This window comes from Strigops habroptila, chromosome 14 (assembly GCF_004027225.2).
Source record: "Strigops habroptila isolate Jane chromosome 14, bStrHab1.2.pri, whole genome shotgun sequence".
Classification (NCBI taxonomy): Eukaryota; Metazoa; Chordata; class Aves; order Psittaciformes; family Psittacidae; genus Strigops; species Strigops habroptila.
Window position 1 is genome coordinate 2924959 of NC_044290.2, and position 17693 is coordinate 2942651.

Below are 17693 nucleotides of genomic sequence, written 5' to 3' on the forward strand. Positions count from 1 at the left end.
TGTACTTTGATCCATCAAGTAAGTCCTTACACCATGCAGACTAGATAGCAATCTCAAAGGGACTCCTCACAGCAACTGCAGATCTTGCTACAAACTGGAACGAAGGTGCATCAAAGTTTGTTTCACAGCCAGCACAGAGCCTGGATTCTCCAGTTCAAAAGCTCAGGCTCTCTCTGGGATCTTTTTCCCCTCATAAGTTTAAGTGTCCTGTTCAGTTCAGGAGGTGCTCTGCAAAGCAGAGGCATACTAACACTTGCCTTTAGTTAATATTAACAATTGTTATCACTGAGACTAACTTTCCATCCCAGAGAAGTTTGTATCCCACTGCCTGTCCACAAGCTGTGTCTTGAGAAGGGCTGCGACACTCCAGCTCTCCGCTCCCAAATTACCTTTATCTCAGAGGAAAAAGAACGATGAAATCCTGCCTGGTCTCTGGAAACCATCCACCCCCTCAAGGGGAGAACCAGATCTGGTTCAGACTGTTCCAGCTCAACAGAAAGATGCTCAACTCCTTTCAGCATTTTAATAGCCTGTTTAAACAGTACCAACAGCTCAAAAGCTCTGTGTCACTGCCATGGGGCTGCCCCAATCAGGTTGGCACACCAGCCCATCTCAGTCCACACACAATTTAGTGTCAGCCTTGCCCTTCAAGTCAATTTGGCCTCAGCAATGTGATCAGAAACACAGAACAGATGGGGAGATGAGGTGATGCTGCATCATCTTCTTCCAGGGAGGATGCTTGCAGTAAGTTTAAAATAAAACCAAGCTGCAGATGCTTTCTGCACAATATGGATTCTTCCCTTGCATGTGTTACTTGAAATACAGCAGCATCCCCCCAAACCACCAAGCCCTGGCTCCCACATGGATTTGGGCTGTGTTCTCACCCAGATATGCTGCAGATCTTTGCTGTTGACAGGGTAGAGGATGCAGTTGGTTCCTACCAACTTCACAGCACACTCTATGTTGACATCAATTACAGTTCCACACTGGCTGTCCTGAAAAGGCAAAAGAGAAAAAGGATTTATCACCTAGGGAAGGTCTTACATACACACATATGTGCTCTGTGTACATAGTGCAGAGAAAAGTAGCCTTTCAAGCCTGTTCAGTCTCACCCTTCAGGCCCTCATTCTGAAGGGGCACTTCAGAGGACCCTAAGACAACTCAGAAGGTGAGCTCACTGTTAAATACCTGTAATGTTTTCTTCCCAGTTAAAATGGCTGTTAAAGCAGCAGCCCAGAGAATCCTGCATCTGGTCAAATAAGAACACACATTGTCAGATGATTAGTACTTGCTTTAAAATCTGCCTGGCTCCTTGGTCTATGCAAGGGAGCAGATCTCTGCAACTCCATAGGACCTTCCTGCAGGTACTGCCCTGAGACAATAAAGGCAGAGGTAGATCATCAGCCCCAGAACAAAAGGCGGCTCTGGGGAGATCTTAGAGCAGCCTTCCAGCTGCTCTGGGGCCAACAAGAAACCTGGAGAGGGGCTTTGGACAAGGGCCTGTAGGGACAGGCCAAGGGGAATGGCTTTAACCTGCCAGAGGGGAGATTGAGATGAGCTCTGAGGCAGAAGCTCTTCCCTGTGAGGGTGCTGAGGCGCTGGCACAGGGTGCCCAGAGAAGCTGTGGCTGCCCCATCCCTGGCAGTGTTCAAGGCCAGGTTGGACACAGGGGCTTGGAGCAACCTGCTCTAGTGGAAGGTGTCCCTGCCCGTGGCAGGGGGTTGGAACTGGGTGAGCTTTAAGCTCCCTTCCAACACAAACCAGTCTGGGATTCTATGAATTCTCTAAAGCTGTGACTTTTTCATGTCGAGCTCAATTTTGCAGGACATGAGAAATGGTCTTCACTTGCTGCCATGCTAAAAAAAAAAATAAATAAGTATCTGGCACTTTTAGTCAGGTTTCAAGGCAGATAATTCACAGTTGCTCCGACCAGGAGATGGCTGTCATTATCTCCTTCACTTTCTAGCAAAGTTTGAACCTTTTTTGTCCCCAGGAAACTAATACGTGCTGTCAAGAGCCTTCTGAGGGTAGCTTGGCAGGGAGCACACAATGTGCACGTTGCTCACACATATGGTGGAGGCCTGCAAGGAAGGGCTGCTAACCCAAACACCGTCCGTGCAGCAAGCTGCCCTGGCCTCCTGGCACAACTGATACTCTGATTTATTAGACTACAAGTCCATTATAAAAGCTGACTGAGGGCCAGTGTGACAAACACCCTGGTATCAGAACTTCTGAAGCTGTCCTTATCTCAAGCATCAAGGTCTCTGCTCCAACAGGACTTGAGCAAAACACTCGAAGGGCTTAAACCCTGTGAGAAGTGGATTTGTTTGCCCAGTCTCACTTCTAAACACGCTGTTCTTTTGACCACATTAAATATTTATTCAAGGTTTTCACTCAGAGCCCCAAGGCAGCCCTTTGGGGACTTCAGGAGCTTGCTGGTGCTCAACACATCCAGCCCCATCTTGGGAACGGGTAGTTAAGAGCAAAGACACCCTACAGACACCCGCAGTCCAGGATTAATTCCTGGACAGATTGCTCAGCCCATTTGGCTGGCTGGCTTTCCACCTGCCTGCTGCAAGTCTTCCCTCCTCACATCCCATCAAAGCCGTGCTCTGCAGCCTCCTGGCTCCCGAGGCAGTGATGATGAGGAGTGGGTCCTGCCCCATGCACTGCCCGTGCAAAGCTGTGCCAGCATGGCCAGGAGGGCTGGCAGAGCCCGAAGCACTTGGGCTCATTGCCTCCATCTGGCCCACACATCATTCCCATTTCTTTCTAGAAAGGCCGGGAAGCGACGGGAGCTCCGCCATGGCAGACAGCAGCTCGCAGCCTGCACAGGCTGCCAGGGTAGAGCCCAGCAGAGCTGTTCTCTATCTCTCACCTGAAAAGGAGTTGCCAGAACTCCCCCAGATCCACAACCACCACTGCCAGCAGGATTGGAGCCGCAGGATGAGCCAGGCCAGCTCAGAAGTGGCACCTGCTCCACAAGCCTGCAGCTCCTGCAGGCTACGGCACAGCCACCACCCTGCCTTCCCTGCGCATGAAGTTAAATTAAGCACGCCCAGTCCACCCTCTGCCCATGCCCTGCAGTTCAGACCCTGTGGTTTAGGTTGCTTAGTGCAGCACCAGCACCCTCTGCCCATACTCTAGCGACAGCTCCCAGATGGAGAAGGTGCCTGCACCACCCTACAAGCCAGCCTCCCATCTAACACAGTCGGGTGCTGTTAGGCATGGGTTTAGTTCATCTTGCTTCTCCTTCCAGCGGCACTTGAGCGAGCAGAGAGCCCTGGCTGTGGTTAGGAAAGCAGAGATCGATGCTGGGAGCTGTTGAGTCGCAGCTCTCCTCCTTCACCTGCCACTGAACCTGTGTTTATTGGGAGTTTATTTACTTCCCTGTCACATGAAGCATCAGCCTGCAACAGGGGAGGCAGATCCGCAGCTGAGGGCTTCTGCTGAATCATTCCCGTTACAGCAGCTCAGCAATGCAGTCCCGGAGGGAGAAGTCGCCAACGTGTCTCCTGTCTTCCAGAGCAGGCTCCCCACCAGCCTGCTCCAGCCTGTTCATTAGATGCTCCCATTAAAGGATGGAATGAGCTGACATTTCACAGTTCTGGTCCAAAAAATTAATTTCCATCAACCCCAACAACAGAACTGGAAAAGGGAGGTGACTGATCTGAAGAAGAGTTGATGGGTTCAAGTCCCACTTAAACCAGAATCAAGTGCACTCCCTAGACTGACTTCCTGCTTCTTCTGGTTCCCTGACAGCATGCACCACACTGGAGATACCGAATATTTAAGCAGTGAATGGAGAAGACTCTATTCCTTCCCCATCAAGACAAGGCTTTAAGACAGAGCAGCAAATTCCCACCTAAGAAAAACAGCAGCTCAGCAAGTACAGGCTTCAATCCTGCATCTTCTACCTCCCATCCTTCTACTCTTTCCTTCATCACTCTCTTTTTCTAATAAGGAGGTCTTTATACCAACCTCTTATTCCTTTATTTAAAAGGGTCAGCACAGCCCAGCACCCTCTGACAGATACCTACCTCTACTCTTTTCCCCACATGAGTGTATCACCTGGAAAAATGAACTCTGCCACTTCCAGCACTTCTCATCCAGCTGGATTAGACTTAGAGGCCCAACTGCATCCAGAGAGAATGATCTCATTTTCTGCATTACCCCTGAAGCAGCCTTTCCCCACACCCAGTGCTCGATACGAAGCACATGAATTTGAGTCAGCTCTTCTCTTGAGGAACAGAGGACTGAGTCCTTCCCGCTCAAGGTTAAAAACAAGCCCTAAGAGTGTGTGGTGAATACAGAATAAGTTCCACCCTGTGCATTTGCCAGGCCAACTGGTGCAGGGCAACCATCCCACATCCGACACTTGGCAGGCTGACACCTGCAGATCTTCTATTTTCTATTTCTATTCTGCTTAACAGTGAAGGTTTTCTTTGGGATAGAAGGGGTTTGTTTCGTTTACCATTGACATTTAAAACATGCTTGAGGGGAAGGTGAAATATAAGTCATCTTCAGGCTTGCCATGCTTTTGAATACAGAGAATAACTTGAGTTATACCCTTTCAATTAAAGAAAATAAAGTTATCAGCCACCAGTACAAATGGTCAAGCAAAAGCCAGTGTTTAAACATGCAAACAAACAATAAAGGAGCGTGCAAAACAACTGCTGGGTAATTTATCTGCTGACACACGTGCAGCAAGCCACAGAAGCCAAGTTCTGCTCAGATGGGTATGGAAATTGCAAACAACAGCAGCACATCCATGTTTGCCAAGAGGAGAACAACTCGCTGTCCTGAAAGCTTAAAGTGTCTGCAAGCAGCATTGGAGAAGAGGGAGTTGAGAGGTAGGACTCAGAGCATCCCTCTGCATGAGGAGGATACACTACAGAGTCCAGCTGTGCCAGGTACAATGGTGTGAAGAGCTGATATTTCAATTTACTGTTCATTACTGGGGATTGAAATGCTTTCCTGAAGCTGCAGCTTTAACAAGATCCATTGACTTCAAATTTCCATTTCAAAACCAATTCAATTTCTTAAGGAAATACTTTGTTTCAGCATTTTTCAAATTACCCATCATGTTTCTCCTCCCTTCTCTTTAGAACATTCTATGGTAAAAAAGGGGTGGGTTTACTTTTTAATTGTCAGAAAAAAGCCTTTGTTTAAAACCCCCAAACACCCAGGTCAGAGAATGGCCTTCCCCATCCCTGCACCAGGCTGGGCACCATGTGGTGCAACTGCAGCAGTGAGTGGCCAGCTGCCTGCTTCATCACAGCCTTGGTAGCCACGTTGCTGGAAGCATGTCAAGAGAAGATGCAGGCACATGGCAAGCCATATGGCTCGGGGTTACAGGTTAGATGTGAGCTACAGCAGGAAGCTGCCAGCCCCTCAAGAGACCACAACTCAGCTGATGATCCAGACTGAACACAAAAACCAAATCCACACATCCCTGCTAAGCACAGCTACAACAGAACGAGTAGGACTAAAAACAGCATGCAGAAAGAGTAAAGGTACGGATTACAGGCTGCTTGCTTTCTGTCAATCTGTGCCAGATGCTTTAGCAGTGTTGGGATTTGAGGTATATCTGGGAGAAGCTGGACAGGATGGTGCTCACTGCAGATTGGGAGGTCTTCCTGAATATTCTCGACCAAATTCTCTTCCAAATTCTCTACCACAGCACACCAAAAGGCAAGCAAAGCAGCGATGATGTGATCTGCCTCTGCTTCAGCCTCCCCATTAGGTCCAGGAGAGATCCATGCTCCTCATCTCAGAATGGACTGACTCAAAACTTAAAGGATGACAGGATAAATGAGCTTCTTGTCTCATTATCGGACATTATCAGGCTTGTTTGCTCAGGAGCCCTTTGCAGATATGCAACAGCAGAGAGGCAGCCTTATCAGCATTTCATTTTCAAAGGATGCAGCTAGGTCTATCAAACGCACTAAAAATAGAACATGCTCCAAGCATTCCTGTTCAGTTCCATTCAGGCAATTTGGCAAGCCTCAGAAATCCATGCAGCAGTATCACAATCAAAAAGGGACAAAGAAAAAAGCACTTACACTGGAGCTCATATGTCTGACCACATCTCTGGGGACCACAGAGCGATCTTCAAGCTTCAGCTAAGGGGAGACAGAGAGACTGAATTTAGTGACCCCAGATGATACTTAGGCAGAAATAACTTGACAAATACAAATGCACAGTGTCCCAATCCCCCAGACGGAGGGTTTTCAGCAGAGGATGCTGAGGCACTTCCACACAGTGTTAACCCCCTTGGCACACGCACGAAATCCAATTGCCAGATCCAAAACACAGCAACCACACGCTCTGTCCACAACTGGGCTCTAAGTCAGCAGACACATCAAAAAGGGTGCAGACATCCTGACTCGTTCATCACTTCAAACCTCCCTCTCCTCTTCCTCCATCTACATCACACATCGTTTCCTACCCACATCCAGTCTATGTACCAGAGAAGTAAGATGACACAGGAAGCAGCACATCACACCACAGTCCTGTGTCTCATCTCGCACACAAGATACCCCCAAATATCTGTGGATATGTTTGGCCTGGAACATTTGAAGCAAGGTACTGTACAGCGAGGAGTCTCAGCTTGCAGGGGAACTGGTGCTAAATTCACTGCAGCAAGCACTTGCCTTGGGGAAAAAAAGGCAAATAAATGGTTGTTGCTGCACTTCGTAGCCCCCAGGTCCATGCAGGTAACACAAAATGTTGGTAAGAGCATGGCTAAAGCCAAAGCACTCCTTGTACTCCTGGTAAAGCACTTGCTGGCAAAGAGCTAGAGCTGGCAACAAGAGGTGGCTGGACCATCGTTACATGTTCTGCATTAGTTCATGCAGAGCTGGTGCACCAGGTAAGGGAAGGTATCACTTGATCAATCTCCGGTGATTACTGGTCACTTAACCAAGTGGTGTCCTTCCAAGAGCGGTCCTTCATCAAGCTGCATCAGTGATCTCAAGGCTACCTGCAGACCATTAAGTGTCATCAACAAGGTCAAAACTACAACATGCCGTTGCCATTGAATACACTAATACCAAAACGTTACACAAGGAGTAATGCCCTGAGCATACTAACAGGGAGGCCACGACTCCAGTTTCAGGCTTGCTCAGCTTCACAGTAACTCAGCTGAGATATCCTTCTCAGAACAGAAGGAGGGAGAAGTTCCATCTGCATTTCAGTGGTCAAGAGCATATCTGCATTGGTGCATCATTCTGAGCCCTGCAGATACACTTGTTACACACCCTGTGTGAGTGCAGCGTCAGGGACGGAGCCTCTTCCACATCTCACCTTCAGCATCCACCTTTCCACTGCTGCTGCATTCGTTGCTTTTTCTTGTGGATCCCAGCCCAAAATCTACTGTGCTTTGTCAGCATTTAATCCTAACCCACGCCCTGGCTTCTAGCCTGCTTTACTAAATTAGACATAAATCTATAATTCAAGGACAGGATCCGGAATCAACCCAAAGTACCTGAGTATTTATGGCCTTCTTGATGGTGTGTTTCAGTAAGAGAGGAAGAGAGCCAGCCAGCCAGGCTTTTTAGACCCAGCTTCTGCAGTCAGAACTTCACCAGAATGGGAAACCTGAAGCCCACAGCCCATTTCCAGACTGTGGAAGTGTTTCCGTTGCCTCCCACATCCCACCAGGGTATATAGAGAGCCATCAATTTTTATAGAGCTTTCTAAAATTGTTTGTTAAAATAACTACTGTATAGGTAGCCTCTTACCATCCAGAACCAGGCAGCAACATTCACATTCCAGGAAGGACTCGAGCTCAAGCAGCAGTTTGGGTATTTGAACTGAAGTTCTCTTTCTGCAGAGCTCCGAGTGTATGATGATACTTTCACTTCAACATGCATTAGGGCAATTTAATCTCTGACACGTAGTGTTTAAATTGATGTGTTATGTTTCAACATACCATTGAGCCACACCATTCTGTTCTGTATTAAACAGCATCTGAAGAACCCAGCCTGACAAGGTGATCTGATGCTACCTGAGAGCAGTGATGCTTGTGCACCAGTCAACTCTAGTAAATCACAGAAATTGTAAACGAGCAGCTTTCCCATTCTGTGATCGTTCCTGAAGGATATAATCACACAAATCCTTCCCAAAGCAAGGCATAATACTTCCTCTGCAGGGGGACTACATCTCACCTATTTTCAGATCACTGTTTTTAAAAGCAGCACAACTATTTTCAGCTTCATGTGCCAGACCCACCTGCCTCAAGTTGCCAGGATAAGCAAGCCAAATAGTAGGCAGGATGCCAGCATCAACAATAAATACTCAGCAGGTCTGTCATCACACAAAAGACTGGCAAACCCCAGAAGAACCCCGACCAGAGGAAGCCAGAATGACACTTCAGTCATTCCTCCTCTTGCCTGTCATACCCAGAGTGATGTGATCGTCAGCAGCAGGTCAGCCCCCTCACTCAGCAGTGAGGAAACTCAATATTGAAGCCTTATAAAATAGGTACTTACAGCTCAGTTGCTATATTTACCCCTATGAAAAGCAGTATTAACATGAGTTTGATGGTCTAACCATGCACCTTGATAATAGCCCCAAGAATGATAAATACCAGGTTCCCAGCAATGCTCCCAGCTAGTCCAGCACTCCTGCATGCCACGTTGGGCTCCACACCCTCCAAACACCTCAAACACAAGGCATGAGGAATAAACCCACATTTTTGTATGCTAAATAAGGCAAACCAAAGACATTCATCACTGCACACTCATTTTACCCAGGCAAAGAGGGACGCCCAACATGCACCCACCTGGACTCGGTTACGTTGGTTAGTGCACCGACTAAGAAGTGGCAGAAGAGCTCTGGCACCCATTTATTTCCTCCCCTATTCAGATGTTCTCTTGGTGCTCAGCACGGAATCAATACTTGAGCTCTACAGTAGGTCTACTAGTCAAAAGGCACCAGCTGCAATCTGGAGAACATCTGATACTTCACCGCGTCTGAGGATGCTCTTGTGCCACATGCAGCAGGAGGGGTAGAGAAGTATTTGATTTCTGCATAGAGAACAAGCACCAACAGGAGCACAATCCCCTTCCCAGCTGAGTCCACACGTCTCAAGTGAAATAAGGCTCTCACCTGAAACTGGGTAGACTAGGAGAGAAGAACAGACAGGCTGAGAGCTGGGCTGGTTCAGCCTGGAGAAGGCTCCTGAAGGGGAGACCTTAGAGCAGCTCCAGTGCCTAAAGGGGCTCCAGGAAACCTGGAGAGGAGCTTTGGACAAGGGCCTGTAGGGACAGGCCAAGGGGAATGGCTTTAACCTGCCAGAGGGGAGATTGAGATGAGCTCTGAGGCAGAAGCTCTTCCCTGTGAGGGTGCTGAGGCGCTGGCACAGGGTGCCCAGAGAAGCTGTGGCTGCCCCATCCCTGGCAGTGTTCAAGGCCAGGTTGGACACAGGGGCTTGGAGCAACCTGCTCTAGTGGAAGGTGTCCCTGCCCGTGGCAGGGGTTGGAACTGGATGAGCTTTAAGGTCCTTTCCAATACAAACCAGCCTGGGATTTCAGCCTAGCTACTGAGCACTAACTCACTAAGAATTGGCATCTTATTCCCTCAAGCTATTTGTCTACCTTTTTAACATAAAGAAACTGGTCATATGAAGCAATCTTTGTGGGGCTTATTTATTAACTGCAGAGGTTGGGAGCTATGTCTGTGACAATAACTGGATCCTCACTTTAGCAAACAGCTCAGCAGGTAGGTGTAGGCATCCTTGGCCAGGGCTGTGCTGAGCTTACACTCTAACTCTTTGGGTTTAACCTCTCAATTCCATAAAGCAAATGGGAGACACATAGGCCCAATTTGCCTCTCCACCAACTACCTTCTGACAAGAGGTCATACCCAGAGCAATTTTTTTTGATGATTTGGACTTGCCACCAGTGCCAAGTGCTGTGGCAGGTAAACAAGGAGCAATTACTTGTGAAGTTTAGTGAGAGATGACATGGGAGTTGCTGAGACTGACACAGGGACAAGCAGCCGTGGTTAGTGTGCATCCAAACAAAACCAGTACTGGAAGCAGGCAGTAGTGGCATAAATCCCTGAGCACTATCTGCATAGTTAAAAGCAGAGCTTAAATTCACTAATCAGCTAGTTGGGTTGGCTTGTAACATCAGCAGCACCCAACAGTGGACAGAAACACCTCCACACAGGCTGCAGCCATCAGTGTCGTCCCTCTCCAATGTTTCATCCTACAAAGGGGAAAAGGTGTCACGTCCCCACTTGCTGCCAGCACATCTCGTCCTTCCCTATTCCCATACAGCATCTTTTCTGCATGGGGCAGGAATCTTGATATTTTACTTTAGGAGAATAAAAGGGAATTCTGCCTGCAAACAGCATTTTGCTTCGCTACCACCACACTTCAAGTGGGTAATGTGGCCAACAGGAGATGAGTATGAGCAAACCATTCCCTGCTCTGAGCAACCCCAGAACAGAAGCTGGGGACAAGCTAAAACACAGATGGGAACCACAGTTTTAAAGGCTGAATGCATCCACAGACACTGGTTGTTCAAACACACCAACACACACCTTTTGCTACGGCTCCCTTTCGGAGCTGACTACTCAGTCAGGCTCAAGCTACGCTTGGACACCAGGAAGGACAGGAGACTGTGTCACTGTGACTCACCACTGCCCAAGGCTGAACCTCAGATCACTGCTCCTTGATCTTCAAGGCCTATGGACTACGGGAGCACATCTTTCACCTGGATCAGCCCTGGTTTTACAAGTGCCTCTCTGCTCAGCCACCCAGCGATACAGCGTGTGTCCTGGCTGTGGAGGTGACACCAGATCCAGTACAAAGCTTGCCAATACCAGCTTCAACTGTTGAAGTTCATGCTCGGTCAGTGCCATCTCATGTGTCTGGAGCACGAGTCTGATGAGGAACGGCTGAGGGACCTGGGGGGTTAGTTTGGAGAAGAGAAGGCTCAGGGGGGACCTTATCGCTCTCTGCAACTGCCTGACAGGAGGATGGAGCCAGGAGGGGGCTGGGCTCTGCTCCCAAGGAACAAGGGATGGGACAAGAGGAAAGGGCCTCAAGCTGCACCAGGGGAGGTTTAGATGGAGATGAGGAACAATTCCTTCCCCAAAGGGTGCTCAGGCATTGGAACAGGCTGCCCAGGGCAGTGCTGGCGTCACCGTCCCTGGAGGTGTTTAAAAGACGTGTAGATGTCGCACTTAGGGACATGGTTTAGTGGTGGCGTGGGCAGTGCTGGGTTGGACTCAAGGATCTTACAGGTCTATTCCAACCTAAATGATCCTGTGAGTCTATATAACTGCAATGTCTGACCAACAAAGAATAACACTTGCTCAAGGGTGCTAGAGCTGTCCCCCAGCCTCTACCTTCAACGCAATCGCTGTGGTGAGAACATCAGTTTCTATTCCAGACGCATCCCAGACTTTATCCTCCAAAACAAGAGCTCTGGGAATAAGCACATAAGTATGGAGGAGAAAAAGCAACACCCACCCACCCTCCCTTGGTAACTGCTTATAGCAATGGGAATACAAGACACTGCAGGGAAATGGAGGGAAGCACAATGCTGGAGACAAAACTCTATGATGGCCGAGATGTTGATCCAACTAAGAGTTGGAAGTAAACTATTATGGAATTTCTGCCATTGGAGTTAAGCAAGTACTTGGTGGTCATCACCAGGAGGGCAGGGGAACCAGGCTCTGACCTGCACAGACCTGACACTGCTCTTCATTCTGGGCTGCTTCTCCATCTCACGTGGCCCGGCACTTTCTTCACACACCTTGTGTAACTGATCTCATCTAAACCACTGTTCCCAAGCTCTCCTTTTCTGTGCCAATGGACAAATGCTGTGACACAGGAGAGATGAACCAGGTCTCTGATTTCTGTTCAAGTTTAACACAATTTTAGTCTTACACATATCAAGGGCCATGGGCATCCCTCCAGGTCACTTATTCCAGCAGTCAGTGTCCTACAATCCCCACATTAGTATTTTTGTTTCAAAGGGACAGCACCTACGCGTTGGCTTTGAAGATGTCCTGGAAACCTGTAGTAGCAATACTCAGAAGGAAAAGGAAAACTCCAGGTTAAGAGCAAACCATAGGGAAAGCAGTCTGCTGCAGAACAGGTTATAGGGCACACAGAGCTCTCCAGACCCCAGGACACACTCAGAGGATGCTCCGTAAACAGATAAAGCTAAATCCAAGCGCCTGATTCTGTGACAAAGTACAACTTGGCTTCATTCAGCTGGCAGACAGGCTCCTCACAGGCCTTCCGAATGACCTGAAGCTCACATGAAGCAGGACGTAGTGTACCCTGTTTCCATGCCTGGTTTCTGAACCTGAAAGTAGTGAGGTGCTTTCTCCAGTGGGGAAGCTGTGATTCAGAAAGCTACACCAGATAGCACAGGTTTGGGACTGGGACCACCGCAGGGCTCTGAGGTTAAGGGAAAACTTGTTATGACATGAAGCAGCTTCTGGCCACCACCAGCTCCAGTGCCAAGCACTAAGAGAAAACAAAATGATGCTGTGGCCAACATAACCCAGAGCAGCTCAACTGTGGTGCAGGGGTGGCCATGGGATGGTGTTCATGGAGGTGGGACAGGAGGGAGCCGGCAGCAGCCAAGCCAAGTCAGTGTCCCCCACTATTGTGCTGGTTTTAACCCTAAGGTCTGCTCACACCCCCAAATCCACTTCAGCTAACACAGCAGTGTAGCAATCATCTCAACACAAGCTGGGTTTATTTCAACCCAAACGAAGTGTCTAAAATAGCAAGTCAGCTCGCCAAATATAGCCTGGCTACACACAGAGTTAGATGACAAAAGGTTCAGAAATTCAAAGACCCAGAAGATCTGAAGCCAAGATATTTTTAATATCATTTCAGTATCAACACGTACCCATGGCATCACATACTACTGTTGGGGAAAATGTTCCACGTGGAAAGTTCACTTCCCTTGCAAGACTTGTGTTACATTGATCATATCGCATTGCACTCTGTCTGAAAAGCAGGAGGAGAGAGGATGAAGCGACAAGAGCTGAGAACCCCATGGAAGTTCAGAGTTGGTTCACACTGAAGTGGCACATGATGCTTCACTTCTAACAACTGGAGGTTTCCAGCCACACTGGGTTTTATGGGGAAGGAAAATGGGAGAATGGGGTAGAAAACAGGCTACTAGAAACTTAAGACTCTTGAGAACTGAAATTCTGCAACCCAGAAGAGCTGAACAAGGTGCTAAACAATACAGAAGGTTTTCAAAGCAATCTTTGAGGGATGCAGCTGCAGAACTATGAGAATAAGTCTTCTGCACTGATTAGCACATAAGTTGTGCCTGTGATGGCTCCTGGCTACTCCTACATAGCAAACATATGTAGTGCGTAGCTCTTGCAGACAGAAAGTGAGACAGGAGGTTGTGGAGACTCCTGTGTTACTTACAGAAGAGATAATACCCTTTTGGGACACCGTCTGAACTTCTGCCTGACCAAGTAGTAGATGTCAGAGTGCTATGTGGCTCCCAGCACCCTACAACAGAACACGGACCTCTCTGCCACGTAACCAATGCCTTTAGATGCATTTAGGTTTTTAGCCATTTTGCTTTTTAACATCATTCTGCCCCATCATAACATCGTGATCTCACTTGTCATCTCAAAGCACTCAGAGAATTACCAAAGGAGAAAATATTTAAAGTTACTAACAAGTTCAACATGGCCTGTATTTAACTCAAAAAGCCCTTGAGTGACTCAGGAACCAGCAGCTCCCTGTCTGGATTGGTCAAAGCAAGGCAAGGGCAGTGAGCAACATCTTTGTTTCCTGCATTTAGCACAAAAGAGTCCAAAAGCTTGTTCATGAGGCTGTTGCGGGCAGGGCCAAACACCCTTCCTTCAGCTGCAGGGAGAATAGAGCAGGGGGAGGCAGGGAGGTACTAAAAGGCTCCCCAAAACTGAAATGCATACTTTAAAGGAAAGCGCAGAACCAAGATGAAATCAAGCCACTCTGCATCCCATGCAGCACTACCTGCAGGCAGCCAGCTGCTAACCTATTCCAGTTCTTTTGTTCATGCACCCAACAGCCCTAAATCTGCCAATCAGCCAACACTCAGCACATGCACAACCAGCAGCACACAGTTCAGATTCACCACTAAGCATACCCCTAGCAGGGCCTGGTACCAGCAAACTGCTGTGGGTTTGATGGTATAGTGTGGATGTAACACCTTTTCGGGAAGAAAAAGGCATGGCCTAAAGTAGGATTTCCTAAAGAGCTCATGAAGACCTGGTAATGAACCCCCCTCCATGGCAGAGGGTTTAGAACTGGATGATCTTTAAGGACCCTTCCCACCCAAACCATTCTGTGATTCAACAGTCCCTTCCAACCCAAACCATTCTATAACTTGATGATCTCATTGCTGGTAGGGATGAATACAGCAGCTTCCATCCTCAGGCCACCACACACTGCTCTAAATTTACCAGCTGAATGTCTACAACAGCTTTAAAGCTCCTTTACCTAAAGGAACAAGAATTTTGATCAAATCACACACCAGTTGTTTACAGCTGAGGAGGGAAACCTTCCCAGCACCCGCAGGAGACCACGCAGTCTGAAACACAGGAATCGAATCACTGGCTGCACATCCCTGCTCCCTTTCAACACTGCAGTAAAGGTTTGTGACACAGCCAGCTCCAAAATCCAGCTGTGTCATTCCTCTTATAACCTCCCAACACTGCAATCCTCCCCTGGGACCTGCAGCTCTCCTAAGACAAACCCACAGCTCTTTAAGTTGCTGTTAGCGCATATTATGTAGACACAGAAACCTGAAGTTGTGCCACTCAGCTGAGTTCCTTCCGACTTCAGCTTCAGGCTGAAGCTTCCTGAGCCTCCGCTTTCTGCACATCTACCTGCAGTGGATTTGTAGCTACTTTTGTCCCTGTCTGCATTTCTGAGCTCCATACCTGTTGGGTTTTTTACCCTTCCCATTATTTTGGGGCAATAAAGTTCCTTGGTGGCAGAGTATTTTTCCATCCTCTAAGTACCACAGCACAGTTCCTTCCGTCCTTCACTCATAGCCATATCCTGCTGCAGCATCTTCCCCCTCTCCCAAAATATCACCTTTGAACCTTCTGGCAGAAAGACTTTGAAAGGCTCCACTTTCTTTTTCCCCAGAAGTGGAATTTGGCTAAAAAGTCAGAACAAATCACTGGATACAACAAAAATTCAGCTTAATTATAACGTGGGTAAATGCTGTGCTTTGGGGCAGAGGAATCTGGCTTTAATGTGAGTCTTTTGCCTAGCAAAAGTAAATCTTTTACTTGGATTTGCCTTGTCCAAGGCTGTCAAGTATTATTTGTTATGCTGGCAACAAATTACTTCTGTAGCTCCGCAAATTTGCATGATGTTTTGGGAAATACCACAAACCACATTCCCTGGCCTGGTGAACACACCGGTCTGAAAATGAAGACAAAGTACAAGACAGTGATTCACAGGAAGGAAGACAAGACAACAGGAAGGTTGTTATTTGAGGGGTTATTATTTGAGGGGAAAAAAAGTAGGTTTAGGATGATTTCCCAGCAGAGGCAGCGATGCAGTTGTGAGAGGAGGATCCTGGAAGCAGAACAAGGAGAGCTGCATAAACCCACCTTGCTCTTTGCTTCACTTGGAGGCAAATCCCACCTATAACCACCAACTCTCAGCTCCTCAGCATCCTTAGTCTCACTTTCCAAGCACCACAACTCATCACAAAGGGGATGCAGCAACAGAGAACCCACTTGCACGTCAGCCTGGGTTAGATGCCTGAAGAAGGGGTAAAGACAACCTGGTACCTCAAGTGCCAGCTCCGGCTCGAAGGACGAGGACCTCAGCAGCCTGCTCAACAGAGAGACTCTGTTCTAGACTCAACAGGCACAAATAAGCGTCAATGCCACTGGGAAAACAGTTACAGAAAAGTCTGACTTTGTCCAACCTTGTCATCAAGTGCTGCTCTATTTGTTCTACAGGCTTACATCCCGTGTACTCACATCAATCAATAAACAGGTTTTACATCTGGGAATGCAAAGCAAACCCTGAGTGTGCAAAAAGATTTACATAAAGAGAGGAGACTGAGATGAGCTCTGAGGCAGAAGCTCTTCCCTGTGAGGGTTCTGAGGCGCTGGCACAGGGTGCCCAGAGAAGCTGTGGCTGCCCCATCCCTGGCAGTGTTCAAGGCCAGGTTGGACACAGGGGCTTGGAGCAACCTGCTCTAGTGGAAGGTGTCCCTGCCCGTGGCAGGGGTTGGAACTGGATGAGCTTTAAGCTCCCTTCCAACCCAAACCAGTGTGACTCTATGATTTACTGACCAGCCACTCTAGCAGGAAGCCACTTAAGACTCCTATAAGGAACCTTTCAAAGATGTCCCCAATGACAAGATTTAATGTAAACATCAAATTTTTCTTCTCAGCAGCAGTTCATAGTAAAAGCTATGATCCTCTTTCTCAGTGTTCATACTCATGCTTTGTGTACCCAGTCTTGTGGAAAGGAAAATCAGTTCCTTAACAGAAAAGAGAAGCCAGGCCTTAAGGATCTCCCCCTTTAGTGTCCCAACACACAGATCACCACAGGACTCCCCTCCTCCCATTTTCTTATAGTAAGATGGCTGATTAAAAGCAATACTGTCCTACTACCTCTGCCTAAGAGTGTGAGAGAAGCTTGATAACAGAGCAGTGCTCTAGCACCAGATGGCACTGTTACCTGAAAATACACCAGCCCGTGGTTAAGAGACACAGGAGAAGCTGGGTGGAAGCGGTAAGCAGGAAAGTAGACAACATTTTGCCTACACAAACATCAGGCAAGACTTGTCACAGGCTGTCTCAGCACTCCCTCAGGAAAGCCTCAGCTGAAACACGGGTCAGAGCTAGCAGAAAGCAGCCATGAACAGCACATCATCTCTACAGACACCCAGGCCCAGCTTGTCGAGAAATGCCCAGTTCAAGCAGGACCTTGGTGAGTACCTCACCATCCACAGTGGAAGCAGTGGCTGTGCTGAGCTTTTTGGCAGTATCTTAGACTTTAGACAAGGTCTAAATAAGATGCATTTGACTGCTAGAAGACACTCTCCTAAAAAGCTCACCCAAGTGCTAACACCAGTCAGTGCGACACGGAGAGGATAGAAGCCCATTTCAGCCACCAGCCCAGATTTCTGGGATTCCCAACAACCCACAGCCAGTTAAGCTCTGTTCCTCCTTGTGTGCAAGAAAGGTCTGTCCAGTAGCTCTTTCCTTTACCTGCAGCAAAAAGATTCCTCAGATTGTTGTCCTGGGAGGGAGGTGGCATTACAATGCAACCGGCTTTTCCGACCTTGCTGGACCATGCCGGGGTCGCCATCTGGACACATCAGTGGTGTTGAGATTAGCCACTCACCACTCTGAGTGGCATCTGGGGCACACTGCCAGGCCTGGAGGAAGGAGTGGGGCTGCTGAACCTCCATCTGCCTTTCCAGAGGCTAAAAAGGATGCTGCAAGGAGATCTGTGTGACTACTGCTGACCCAGCAGTCACCCACCGTTCTACATCTTTGGGAGTAGGAATGAAGAGTGGATTCATGAAAAGTATTCCTGGAGCAAAGCAGGGAGAGCTCTTCTGCTGAGCCAAAGCTGGTCTCTGCTGGGTTGGTGGTAAGTGTGTGCTAGGGAATGAAGCATCCTCTGTCCCCTTGCAATCAGGTCAGTGTGTGCACAAGGAACT

At 48.1% G+C, this 17693-nt stretch overlaps 1 protein-coding gene across 2 annotated transcripts in view; it reads right to left on the reverse strand.

The window, feature by feature from the left end:
- The window catches only part of UBE2O (ubiquitin conjugating enzyme E2 O), a 67516-nt gene that overhangs the window by 23764 nt on the left and 26059 nt on the right, over window positions 1–17693 (reverse strand). The window contains exons 1-3 of one of the 2 annotated variants that reach the window (XM_030505686.1): window positions 6471–6627; window positions 6066–6125; window positions 885–995 (exon numbers count right to left, since the gene is read on the reverse strand). In XM_030505686.1, the coding sequence (XP_030361546.1) occupies window positions 885–995; window positions 6066–6125; window positions 6471–6578 (279 nt within the window). In that variant the 5' untranslated portion in view covers window positions 6579–6627. Of the gene's footprint in view, window positions 1–884; window positions 996–6065; window positions 6126–6470; window positions 6628–17693 lie in introns of those variants that run through there. The other variant, XM_030505685.1, reaches the window with a different exon arrangement.